Below are 13592 nucleotides of genomic sequence, written 5' to 3'. Positions count from 1 at the left end.
CACTCCATCATTGCCACAGCCTTCTCATGGGTCTCCTTGTTTCCAGTTTCACCCCACCCTCTACACAGCTACCCATTTGTCCTCATCCTGAAGGCAAGAGAGGCAAGCGCTCAAGTCTTACCATTCAACTGACTAAAAATTCTCCAGGAGGTCTCTCTTGTATCTTCAAGATAAGATCTGTGCTACATAACTCTAGTAAACAAAGCCCTTTCTGGTCTGGCCCCCAACCTGCCTCAACCCCTGCCTCCAGGCATACCTCTGCTCCCAGGCTCCTCCAGGCCCACTCACTGTCCAGCCTCACCCAGGCTTACACTTATTCTAATTATCTTAAACTGTGGACCCTCTAAGAGCAGGGGTGCTCTCACCAGTCTTCAGCACTGATTATTCATTCTCACTCCCCCACTAGACCCAAGGAAGAGGCAGGCCAGTTTTCCTCACCCTCCTACCTCATTGCCACCACCCACTCTTTCCTCTTCCTGCCCCTGTATTTTCCCAAATTCTAAACCCTGCTCTGTTCAAATGTGTAGCCGCCAGCCACCTATGGCTAGTGAGTACTTAAAACGAGGCTAACTTGAACTGAGATGTGCCTTAAGAGGAAAATAAACACTGGACTTCGAAGTCTTACTACAAAAAAAGAAAAAAAAGGAAAAAACATTAATATTTCTATTGATTACCTATTGATATGATAATATACTCATGAAATATTGAGTTAAAATATATTGTTAAAATTAATTTCACCTGTTTGTTTCTACTTTTTAAAATGTGACTACTAGAACATTTAAAAGTACACATGGCTCACAATACAATTCCACTGGACGAGCCAATCTAACTATCCTTCAGGCTCCAGCATGAATAAAACCTCCTTCAAAAAGACTCTACTCTTTGCACCATTCTTAAGGTTTTGTGTGTGCAGGTTTTGTTTTGATTTTTTTTTTTTGCCTCTTGAGATCCAATAAGGGAGTGTACCATCTAGCCCACTATCAAATTACATAATACACTAGGCATTTAGACATTCAATATTATTTTATATCTTTTCTTCTTGCTATATCAACACCATTCCTATACCCCTATCTTGGGACTCACAGGAGGCAGTCAATTTTTGATTTAGACATGAATCTTGGCTGGGATGGGAGCAATATGGTAATGTCTGATCTATTTTGTTACTCATTTGCTTTCCCAATGATGATTTCAACAGTATAGGGAGAACTGGAAGTAAGGGAACCTGACAGTGCTTCTTGTTTTTGTTGTTCTTCTTCTTCTTCCTCTCTAATTAACACAATAAGCATCAGTCATTGGGTACGTTGCTCAGCACCCGTACCTTGGTTTCCCCCGCTGTAAAAGAATTAATAATATAAATACAATCTACACTATGTAGCCAAGTCAGTGTATCTTAGAAAGGTCCAACTGGAGTCATTATTATGATTCTGAGAAATACTCTGTTCTCCAGAATACTTGTCTTTAATACAGACTACTTGTGATTAAGACAGAACAAATCCATCACCATTATCAAAAATAACAAAGAAGAGGGAAAAAAAACTACCTTTTAAAATATTTGTTCTAGCCTAGTAATTGTGGGAGACAAGCAGTGGGAGGGAAACTGTTAAATGTCTACTCCAGGCTGGAGGAGTTTATACATCACATTCACAATAACCTTTATGAAGCTGACATCACCATAAACAATTTACAGAGTAAAGAATCTGAGGTCAAACACAGGCTAAGTAACTAATGCAAACGCACCCTGCAAATGGCAGGGACAGGGTGTACATGCAGGTCAATAATATCATCTTTGATGTAAAAAAAAAAACCCATCTTTTTAAAATCACTCTAAAATAAAATATGTGAAAAGCATATATAAATATGCAAATAAAAGTACAATAATAATGACTATTCATTTCCTTTAAATAGTTTCACTGATCTTGGTTTAATTCCTGTCTTTCAGTTCAAGAGGCCTTTGTATTCGAAGTAGACTTTTTTTAAGTAACAACCAAATAGAGAATGTGATGTGGTAAGAACTAGTGCATTGATGTACTATTTTTCTTTAAAATCTTTAAACTACAGTTGCAAGCGAAAGTTTACATTAAACATTATGACTAGAACTCCTCCATTTTACAAAAATTTCCAACAGACAAAGATCACAGTAATACTCAAAGGAAATTGGGCCATTCCACAGACAAATGCATCAACCAAAAAAAAAAAATACACACACACCCCTAAGGAAATATCAAAGACCCTCTAGATGTTATAGAATGGAGGTCATAATGAGTTCAAAGAAAGTTCCTCAAAGTAAGTCACACACCTTAGAGTGAAACCACAATTACATAGGCTGGAAAACTTTACTTTCTCAGAAGGTAACAATGTATTGCAGATGCTAAGAAACCAAACTGATCTGGTTTTAATTGATTTTGCCCTTACAAAATGTAGCTAACTTAATCTTGTAGGCTTGGAGAGAACAGAAGTCCCAGTTCTCTACCACAGAAAAAGTTTGAAAGTATCAAATGCTTTAAAATGCTACTCCTTTATCAGAAACTTCCCTGAGGTAGGTGTTAATCAGTCACTATTCACTAACAACCCTGCACAATACAACCTGTATGTGCATGGTATTTTACTACAGGAAGCAGAAAGTTCAGTTTACCAAGAACACCACATTTCACTTTCAAAAGTCTTAAAAACGAATCCTGCTAACCATAATTGACTCCATTTCATTTCAAATCGAACAAAACAGTGTAATCTCAAGGAATCTGAGATTGTGAATAATTTCACTTGGCAATATCTGGTGAGTTTCCTCCCTAGAGGTACTTCACAGATTAGAGATGAAAGTAATTAGCAATTTTTAATCTCATGAATAAGATCTTTAATTAAAATTATCACGTATAAAATGAATTCCTTTATGCCATATTTTCTCAAATGACAGGCACATTTAAACTCTGTGCCTTGGATCAAGTGATTCTTGCCCATTTTAAAAATAAAAAGGCATCTGGAAAAGAACAGGAGGTGTTCTTTCCTCGTCCCCCAAATACACAATGACAAGTCTGTCTATAGACAGCAAAATTGTTTTCATTCTAAACAAAAGTTAAGGCTAAGCAAGTAAGAAAACAGAAAACAAAACAGTCTCCGTGAATCAGTCACAGATCACCTGCAGCAGGTGACAGGAAGCCCTGCGGACACTTCAGATCCAAAGGAGTGAACTTCATCACAGGTCAACTCCAGGCCCCCCACCGGGTTCCACAGAACTTCCACAAAAACGGGAGGAAGGCATGTAACCTTGCTGTCATCCAGCCATAAAGGGGAAGCAGCCTCCCAGAAACCAGGAAAGCCTCCACTCCCTCCAAGCAGACACGAGGAGCCTCCTTCATGCCAAGGACACAAAGAGAATGAAGCAGCTAGACCTAAACCCAAAATAAAATTCATAAGCGGACGCCTGGGAAGAGAGCTGACAGTTAAATTTGCACTTGGGGTACCAGACTCCAAGACAAAAATAGCATTTAAAAGCGGGAGAGAGAGAAATGACAGTTCAATTAAGTCCGTGCTGGGACCCCACGGAGTCCGCTGAATTTGCGGGGGAGCGGAGGGAATGGTCACAGCTGTACCCGGCCCAGAGGTGATCCGGAGAGACCCGCGCCGCGGGAGACAGCAGGGTTGCGGGCAGTGCGGAATGCTAGGCTGCCCGAGGCCCGCGGAACAATGCCTCGGACGGTGTTGGGTGGGTAGTCCCTACCCGGGCTCCGAGAAGGTCTGACCGCCCCCCCTCCCCGGGCGTCTTCTGCACCCCCCAACCCCGAACCTCACACTGCCCGCGGATCTCCAGGCCGCGCCCTGCCGGCAGGTGCCCCCGACCTTTCCGACCCCGGGGCGCGCCTCACCCAGCAGCGCCCGCAGGTGCTTCAGGCGGGTCAGCACGTCCTTCTTGGGGTCCAGCACCTTCTGGGTGGACTTCTTCACGTCCCCGTGGCTCCTTCGGGAAAACATCCCGTCGCGGGAAGCCCGGGCCCCGCCGGCGGGGCAGGAGGCGCCTGCGCCACGCGGGTCACCGCATAGGGTCGGGTACGGCCGGCGCGTGTCGCACGGGCCGCTCACCTCCCCCTTCTCGGCCGCCGCGGCCGCCGCCTCAGCCGAAGCTCCAGGAAGGAGGGGCAAGCCCGGCAGGCTAGGGGCGGGCCAGGAAGGCGGTGTCTAGGCGGAACCGACCGCCCCGCCCCGCGGGAGGTGTCGGCCGGCGCCTCGTGCACGACGCATGCGTGCAGCCCGGACCCGCCTCTCGGTTCGCCCGCCAACAAGCGCCAGGGCCCCTGGAGGACGCGCCCGAAGCGCCGAGTCGGCGCTGCCAATCCCAAAGGAGCTCGCCCCACGCCCCCACCGAACCACAACTCCCGTGATGCATCGCGAGGCGGCCTCCTACCAGGCAGGCCGGTGAGAATCAGTGAACCTGCTCTCAGCCAGTCTCCGCACCCGACGTCGGGCGCAGAAGCTCCTGGGTAATGTAGTTCGCTAGGAGGCGAGGCACAGCATACTCTCCACCCGAGTCACCAAAGCAACGGGCAAGGTTCGTGCACCCCCTGCCCTGGGAGGGACGCAGACCGGCACCTTTATTCTCCGGTCTGCGTGTCCAACTTGTGCTTCAGTATAGTGCAGGGTGAACAACAAAACATCTCAGTAAGAAAAGCTTCTGTAGTCACACCAGAGAGCGAATCGAAGCCGCTTGTACCATGCCAAAATCGGAAGTCCAATTTTACACTAAAGTAAAATGAATGATTTTGGCGCAGGGAAGGGCACAAAGAAGTCCAGCCAGTTCCCTTGGCTTCTGGGACCCAACCGCACTTGCATGGGGGTGACCCGTCGTATGCCCTCCGAAAGGGCGCAGAGGTCTCCTTAGGACCTTGCCTCTTGCCTTCCAGGAAGTGCGCGTTTTCTGTGTTGTGCAAGGTCACATGGCAATCCTATCAGAGAACCAGAAATAAAACCCAAGTGATCTGACTTTCAGGAGGGTTTGCTTTTTAAGGCCCGGGGGCAAGACTTTAGGCTTCTTTCAAGAGATTTGTAACATTATTTACCGGCCTCTGGATCTCTTAATGCTGGAAGCCTTAACATTTCAGCTTTTTCAGCAGGTACTCAAGGTGGCTGTTTAAAATCTGGTGGTTTCCATCCAAATTGTGACAGCGCAATTGTCTTTCTCCTCAAGCTGAATTGTAACTTGGGGAGACGGAGTCTGGGATTTATATCCCCATCGCTAAACACAGTATTTGCCCTCCAAAAACACTCAATAAAAGTTCATTAAATAAAATGGAATAAAAGCTAACATAGTTCTACTTATTTCATGCAGGCGTACAGAAAGATATTCGTATTCATTGTTAGAACCTCTCTGCATTCTTAAACATTGGTAGAACTAGGATATATCCATGCAAAGGAATATTACTCAGCAGTGAAAAGGAAGGGGCTACCAATAAACACAACAATATGAATGAATTGCACAGACCTGAAGATGGAAGCCCTATACTCAGGATGATGGCACAGCTACCCTATCAGCCTGAGCCCCGAGTTTACACCATAGATTGGGGCCACAAAGCCTCCCAGGACTTAACAAGAGAAAGAAACAAACTTCTCTCTTAATTCAAGGCATTTTGGGTGTCTTTGTTACACCATTTTAGCCTGTACCCTATTCCTCAGAGAATATAAAATCATAAAATCACTGTACCTTTCCTGTAGAAGAAGATACGTTTCATTGCATCTAGTGAAAAAAATTGAATGCATTTGTCTTTGGAAATTTCATTTTTCTTTCACAAAGCAAGTTGTCGTATCAACAAGCATTTACTGAGCACCTGTAAATCTCGGGGATAAAAGATGTATAAGATACAGCATCCTAATCCCCACAACTTCCAATCTAGTTGAGGAGGCATAGCTACTTATGAAGAGACAGAAGAAGCAAGTTTATGAAGAGATAAGTGATGGTGTACAGTGAAGATGTGACACTGTTGAAACTTAATAGTAGCAGAAACAGGCATCCATGCTTATAGATTCATCTCACCCCTCATGTGTAGCCATTGCTTGCTGATGGGAGTGTAAAACTCCACATCCTCTCTACAAAAGCAAGAAATGTAAATTGTTAATTTGCAGAACTGTGAGAGAATAAATTCTTGTTGTTTCATGCCAACCAGTTTGTGGTCATTTGTTGCAGCAGCCTTAGGGAACTAAGACAGCCAAATACTGGACCCATGCAATCATCTAGCAGAATCTGATTGGGTGTAGTACAAACATGTATATCTCATAAGTGGCTGATTTAATCCAGTACATCCACACAATGTTTTTCTAAGGAGTGCCATGCAGCCATAAAAAAAAATGGGAAAATTCCTATGTGCTGAAATGACATCATCTCCCAAACATGTTAACTATAAAAGCAAGGGCTAGAACGTAAAATACATATGTATTTGCTTACCTTTTTTTTTCAAAAATAAATATTGAGAGGATAAATAAAAAAGCTAACACTAACGTCTACCCAAGTCCGGTGGAAGATGGGTTAGAAAGGAGAGGGATGAAAGAGAACCCTCCCAAACCATACCTTTTTTGTAGAGTTTTGACTTTTGAACCAGTTAAGTGTTTAACACATTCAAAAATTAAAATAGAAAAAAAAAATCCCTGAAAAGTGAAAATAAACAAGACCAAAGGAACCCACCCATGTATCTAATTGATAACCTAACTATATAGAGAAAATAATTTATGTTACTCTTGTAAATGGAATTCTGATTGTATTTCTGTAGGGGGACATAGTCTAAAGACAAAAGATATCAAACAAATGTTAACTATTACTGGGAACCAAGATTTTCAGTTGAGAAATACCAAATCAAAAAATTAATTAAGTAAAAACTCTGCAATGTTAAATTTTACCTGGAAATATCCATTTGAACCCATGATTTAAAAATATAAATGTGGGTATGATGGTTTTAGGCTGTTTTGTACCCCAGAAAAGGTCATGTTCTTTTCATTCATTCCTGTGGGTATAAACCTATAGTTTAGGGTGGGACCTTTTGATTAGGTGGTTTCCATGGAGATGTGTCTCCACCCATTCAAGGTGGATCTTAATCCACTTACTGTTGTCCTTTAAGAGGAAACCATTTTGGAAAAAGCCGAGAGCTCACACAGAGACATTTGAAGATGCAGAAAGAAAATGCCCCCAGGGAAGCTGTTTGAAACCATAAGCTTACCTGAAGACCAGACCCATCTGACTTCCCAGCTGACAGAGGTGTTTCAGAAATCATTGGCCTTTCCTGAGTATCTTTCTATGGATGCTATAGTTTGGACATTTTTATGGCCTTAGAACTGTAAACTTGTAACTTAATAAATCCCCTTTATAAAAGACAACTCATCTCTGGTACACTGCATTTCTGGCAGCATTAACAAACTAAAGCATACATATTATTTTCTCCTCCAATAATATTTCCTATTAGTTTCTTTTCTTTCCAAATATGTATCAAGCAAGGAAATTTAATACTTGACTTTAAACTTGACTAGAAATCATTTTATATGAGAATTTCACTCAAGGACTGACTTGGAAAGGTTTTTGAAAATCCACCAGCCATTTTGATGTGTCTGATGGATGCTTAATAACAAAGTAACACCTGAAGGGAAAGAAGGCCAATCATTTTTCTAAATTTATCCAAACACATGTTTCATAGCTGTGCATTTCAACCACTATGTCATCTGCTTTAGATATATTTCCATTTTTATCATCAAAATAGTAGTAATATTTTAGTATTGAAAATTATCAAAATTAGAAAAATATAAACTCAAAAGTAAATCCCATGAAGGCCTTTATAAAAATATATATAAATGACAATGTTGGGAAAACCAGGAATCATGGAAATTATGTAAAGAATAAATATGACTTTAATAAACAATGCACAAAGGCTAGAGAGATTAAGTTACGTAAGGTGAGAAGTCTGTTCAAGATTTGTTAATTACCAATTGCCTCACATCTGTCTTCAACATACAAAGTGCCACCATTAGATTTAATTCTAGATCAGTTTTACTCTTTAACTTAGAAATCAATGTTAGATTTTCTAAAAATGAATGCAGATTATGGAATGTCAACAAAACTACTCACTCAAAATAGAGAAATCCATTACCAAGTTTGTTTATTAATATTAATTCTTCTAATATTCTAGAAAAATGAATTTTGAAGTAATTCTTGGGAAGCATAATTCAAGAATACAAATTCTTATACTAACTCACTTATAAATATGTCTTAAACGGAGACCATTTTACCCTAGTATTTCAGACAGGCATCTTACTTGTAAGCAACAGAAATTGACTAGCTATTTAAGCACAAGCCAATTCACTGGAAGAATGCTACACTCGCAAAATCAGTGACAGTTTGGAGAACCAGGCTTGGAAAATAATTAGAAATCAAGGAAGCTTTAGGAAGCTGAATAGGTCACAGTGCAGGAGCACATAGGTCGACAGACTACTGTTTCCATGACAATAAAGGACCTTCAACCATCTTCTAGTTCAGAGTTTCAAAAGAGAATGTCCAACTGGCTCCACCTTAGCCAGGTACCTAGTTCACGTGTCACCAACCTGGCTGCCCTGGGGCAGGATATCTGAGGTGCTAGCACCCCTGTAGTAGGACATGGACACTGTATCCTACTGAGACTTCACAAGATAGTAACTCACACACACACAAATGGAGCTCTGTTAGGAAGGGATGTTGGATGCTGGATGCTAAATAGCTAAAATAACAGCCACAACAACAACAAATCGCATCTTCCACAGAGCAATTAAGGGAACAAAATCACCTTTATTTACCATTTGCTTGGCATAAATTAATATAAACTCTGAAACATGGAATGTCTGCACACATAGGGATGATTTATAATTAAGATCTGTAACTTAGTAAAACGATTAAGAGACACAGTTTACTACGTTCACTAAATCCTTAAGGAAGAATTATGTTTGAGAGTTCTTCCCCCCCAAGGTAACCCTGGAAACTCCTTACGTAACTTATAGTTAGTGTATGTGTGGATTATGCAGCCATTAAAATCTTCATAGACAATAAAGAGAATTTAATCCTATTTTTGTCACCCAAAACTGAAAAATTCAAATGCAGTAGAGAACATCACTGTGTTCCTCCCCTGACATCTTCAAAAGACTTGCCCTCAGGAAACTTTGTCTTTATGTTACTCTTCTTTTTGTGTTCTCTCCCCGCTCCCTGCTTCTACTCCTTCTTTTCTCTGGATTGAAGTAGCCCCGTGTGAAACATATTGTTTGTTTTGCGTGTGTGTGCCCTTCTTAGTAATCTTTTTCATCCAGTCAATAGGTTTAATGAAACCCTGTGCCAGTTTCATGCATGGTAGGAACGTCACAAAGATAATCAGGACACAGTCCCAATCCCCAGAGAAATCATAGTCAAAAGGAGGAAAGAGACACAGCCCTAGGCTCAGAGAACAAAATCCAATGAAGGAGACAGATACCTAACTAGATAATGGCAATTATCCATAGTGATACACGCAGGGCATTTGGGGAGAGACCAGGAAAGACGCCTAACCCAGCCTGGGTGATAGGGTGGGCAGGGAGGGGAGGTGGTTCAGAAAAGGCTTTCTGGAGGAGATAACACCTGAACCAAGGAAAGGACCTGAGCGCACTGTAGACCAAGACAGGGAAGTAAGATGCCGTGTGCCCTGTGAGGACTGCCAAGAACAGTTTGGTTTTGCGTGGTGGTGATCCAGCTTTGTGCCTCTGGCTGCATGCGATAGGGGCTGCAGAAATGAATCTGTTCTTGTAGCCTGGTAAAAGAAACAGTGACGGCCAAACGTCCATTAGGCTAGAACGGGAAGAGGCGGTTGATCTTCCATTGAATCCGCGGAAGCCATAAAGGGACGATAGTGAAAGCAAAGGCTCAGATTCCCTGTTCTTCCCCATTACTAGCTGGGTAATCCTGAATGGGTAGCTGAATTCTCTGTGCCTCAGTTTTCCTCATCTATGAGACAGAGTTCAATCTGCACTGGGCTGTTTATTCTGAGGAATAATTGGTAATAAAAAGAATTGATCACAGTGCTTGGTATAAAAAGTTTCAGTAAATATGATTTTGTTTTTCTCTTTTCCCTTACTTCCTAGAAAATATAAACAAAGCTATTTCTGCCCATTTCTGTGCTCATGTAGTTTGTAAACATGATTAATGGAGAGGCTTACACAGCTGCAGTTTTCTGTGGTTTTGCACAGTTCGCATTGGACACTATCAGATAAAGCAAAATAGATTGAAGCAATGTCCCGAAATTCTTTACTCTCCTCTTTGTTGTGTGTGCTTCTTGATAAGGAGGAGTAGTTTCCCCAGTGAAACATATCAGGTGACATACCTGCTTCTTTCTGGATCATAAGTAATGCCAGTTTAAGAAGACTGATCAGGGCCTTGTGAACTTCAGCTGTTTGTTTCCAGACCAACCCCATAAATACCATATAGGTCCTTGCAAAAGTTAAAGTAATAATTCAAAGTCAGATTAATTAGCTGCAACCACAGTGAAAACCACAAAGGAACACCTTAGAGACTGAAAAATGAGGTTTGAATAACCTCTCCAAAAAACTACTATTGACGCTTTCCTCCATTAAATGTTCCTTTTAAAAATCAGGACAGTAGATCTCTTTCCTAAATCCTCATCACAATCCTAGCTTTTGTTCATTCATTCATTCATTCCTTTGCTCATTCAACAAGCTTCTATCGAGTGCCTTTCTGCCAGGCACCTGTTCTAGTCAGTGAATAGATAGAGAGAAAATCCTTACCGCCAAAGTGCTCACTGCCTGGTTTGGTAAACTGTCTGAAGATGGAACTTTGCAAAAATAAATATGAAGTTGCTTTTGTTTTTAACTTCCAGAAAAATATCAATAAAAGTCCCCTCATTTGCCCTGTTTATGACATTGCTTTCTTAAAATCTACATTAAGTGATTTTACGTCATTGTGAAGAGTTATTAGCACAAATATCATGGAATCATGGATGGTTTGAGGGGTAAGATATGGCTGATGGATATTGTTCTTCTTGCTCATTATAAAACGGAAAAATAAGAATCTAAGATGGTTAGTTGATTGTGTCTGTTATCAAAACCCAGGAAGGAAACATTTGCTGGACTCTGCCATGATGATTTTGGCCTCATCAGGATGGGTGGAAAGTACTGTCACATGCAAATACCATTTTGCAAGCTGATTGCATGCATCTTATCCCATTTAAGCCTTGCCACAGCCCACAATTTAATGTTCTCCACCCTGTTTCATCTAGACTTAGAGAAGCTGTAAGGCCGGCTCAAGGTCATCCAGCTCACAAGAAGCAGGTCCAAAAGGACAAATCAGAAAAAGGAGAACTTAGTCAAAGCACAGGGAGTAAGTAAGTAGCTTGGCTAGTCCTCTGGTAGCTGAGGATCAAGACAGAAGAGCAGTTTGGAGAAAATCAACAAGGCATTGGAGGGAGTATTAAAAGCCTTGTCCCAGAACCAAAGACTCAAGACCTAGTACTCTGTATTTTGAGCCAAAAAATACTTTAAAATTCATCCAGACAAGGAAACTTGTGACAGAAAGTTCAGGTGACTTCTCTGTGTCTCTAAAGCCTAATGATCAGGCTAGAACAGAAGCCCAACTGTGCAGACTCCTGGGTCTGTGTTTACCTAACCGCAACTTTCGCTGGCTTGAAAAGATGAGGGAAGCTGAATTTCCAATGACGCTTGGAAGGATAGTGGAATAATCTTTGGCAATGGTGGCCCCCATGAGCCATGCCCTTGTATTGCTCCCCTCACCTTGAATCTGGGCTGGCCCTGTGACCCCCTTTAACCAGTAGAACATGGCAGGAGTGACAGAGTGCCAGTTCCAATTCAAAGCCACAAAAAGGCCTGGCAGCTTTTGGTTTTGCATTCTGGAGGAAGCCAGACAGCATGTAAGAATTTTGCCTATCCAGAGACTGCCATCCTGTAGGAAGTCGAATCTCACCATGTGGAGAGGCCATGCAGAAGAGAACCGAGGCCCATGGTCAACAGCCGCCACCACCTTGTCAGCATGTGAGTGAGGCCTTCTCGCAAGGGGATCTTCCAGACCCAATCACACCTTTCAGGCAGGTAGAGTAGAAATGAACTACCCAGCCAAGCCTTGCCCAAATTGCAGGACTCAACCAATCAATGAACGAAATGATTGTATTCAGCCACTAAGTTTGGAGATAGTGTGTTATGAGGCAATTATGGCCCCAAGCATTAGGGACTAACAAAGAAATCCTGAAGATTCATCTCCTTTCATGGATAAACCAGCAAAGTTTGAATATAAAGACACTGTATCCAAAAGAAAAAAAAAGGTGCTCTATTCAATGCTATCTGTAACATCCTTCTGGGTATAAAATTCTTTGAGCCTGTGGCTCTCTCCTTGGCTCATCCCTTCTGATCTCTGAATAGCCTTGTGTTTTTATTCATAGAAGGTGGCTGGGCTGCCAGTGAGTGCTTTTCTCCACAAGAAGGAGGAATATAGGTGACAAAAAGGGAGGACGGTCTTACAGAGGTGTCATTGGCACCCAAGAGTTTGGGTGCTGGCGCCAGGGCAGGAAAACCCACAGTTGTCTCTATAGACATTTCAGAATAGTTATTTATAGAGTAGTTGGCAGAATGCCTGTAGGAAAAGAACCAAGCAAGCCTCAAACAGGCAAATCAGCAGAAACTGACCTGAGAGAATACCATTCGATCCATCTAGTATTATAGGAAGTACTTTAAAATGTGCTGGGGTTGTTACTAGTTACTTCAGCTGGAGAGCAGGCAGGACCAGAGATGGAGTCTCCCAAACAGTTGGGAGAAAAGTATATCAATTATCCATACCACTAAATAGCTGCATGGTAATTAACCACAAAACTTCAGTGACATAGCTCACAAGTCTATGGAATTCATCTGATCTAGGTTGGACCAATCAGATCTTGGATAGTCTTGATGGAGATTGCTCACATGCCTAGGGATTCACTAACTATGGGCTGACCTAGGGTGAGAGATGAATGTAACCTGGCTCTAGGCTATATTTTTCTCACCTTCCTTCTGGAATCAGTGGGCTAACCTAAGCCTGGCCTCTTGGTAATGGCAAAGGGCAGGCATGAGCATGCCCAATTGCATAAGCAGTTTGAAGCCTCTAATTGTGACATGTTTGCAATTATCTATTGGCCAGTGCAACTCACATGGCTGAGCCCCAGAGTCAGAAGAGGAGGGCAGAGGGAATGGGTATAGGGAGGATTAAGAATTGAGACCATTCATCAATCTACCACAGAAATTATTTTTTTAAATCAACTTTGAAAATGAACAAAGGGAGCTTTCAGAAGGCTCTATCAGGATCTATCTGATTAGGCAGCATTATCTGCCTCTGGGGACTTCAAGCAAAGGAAATTTGCCCCTTCAACAAGGAGTGCCACCATAGCTGCCATTCTGCGTGATCCTTAGTCCTTTATCCACGTTAAAGGAACTCACCCTTCAATGTCCTTCAGCCTTTTGAAGGCACTTAGAAATCAGTGGACTTGGGGATCTGGAGAAGGAGGCTGTGGTAAGAAATAGGATATGTATTTATTGTAAACCCAGTGGATTTTCCAAGTCTCTATTAAGAGACCCAA

General features: G+C 42.1%; 1 protein-coding gene and 1 long non-coding RNA gene across 13 annotated transcripts in view; one reads left to right on the top strand and one right to left on the bottom strand.

The window, feature by feature from the left end:
* RALGAPA2 (Ral GTPase activating protein catalytic subunit alpha 2) overlaps window positions 1–4153 on the bottom strand; it is a 426648-nt gene extending 422495 nt beyond the window's left edge. For 6 of the 11 annotated variants that reach the window (XR_013157020.1, XM_077114723.1, XM_077114751.1 and 3 more), the window contains exon 1: window positions 3861–4152. Coding sequence is in view for 10 of the 11 variants with exons in the window: in XM_077114723.1 (XP_076970838.1) it covers window positions 3861–3966 (106 nt within the window). In the remaining variant the exon portion in view is untranslated. Of the gene's footprint in view, window positions 1–3860 lie in introns of all 11 variants that reach the window. The other 5 variants (XM_077114736.1, XM_077114742.1, XM_077114733.1 and 2 more) reach the window with 3 other exon arrangements.
* Window positions 4154–4333: 180 nt separating this feature from the next.
* Window positions 4334–13592, top strand: part of LOC143645128 (uncharacterized) — a 28311-nt gene continuing 19052 nt past the window's right edge. For both annotated transcript variants that reach the window (XR_013157017.1, XR_013157019.1), the window contains exon 1: window positions 4334–4540. This is a non-coding gene — a long non-coding RNA (uncharacterized LOC143645128). The remainder of the gene's footprint in view (window positions 4541–13592) is intronic.

Source organism: Tamandua tetradactyla, chromosome 1, assembly GCF_023851605.1.
Source record: "Tamandua tetradactyla isolate mTamTet1 chromosome 1, mTamTet1.pri, whole genome shotgun sequence".
NCBI lineage: Eukaryota > Metazoa > Chordata > Mammalia > Pilosa > Myrmecophagidae > Tamandua > Tamandua tetradactyla.
The sequence above is the reverse complement of the archived record's forward strand: the minus strand, read 5'-3'. Positions and strand labels throughout refer to the sequence as shown.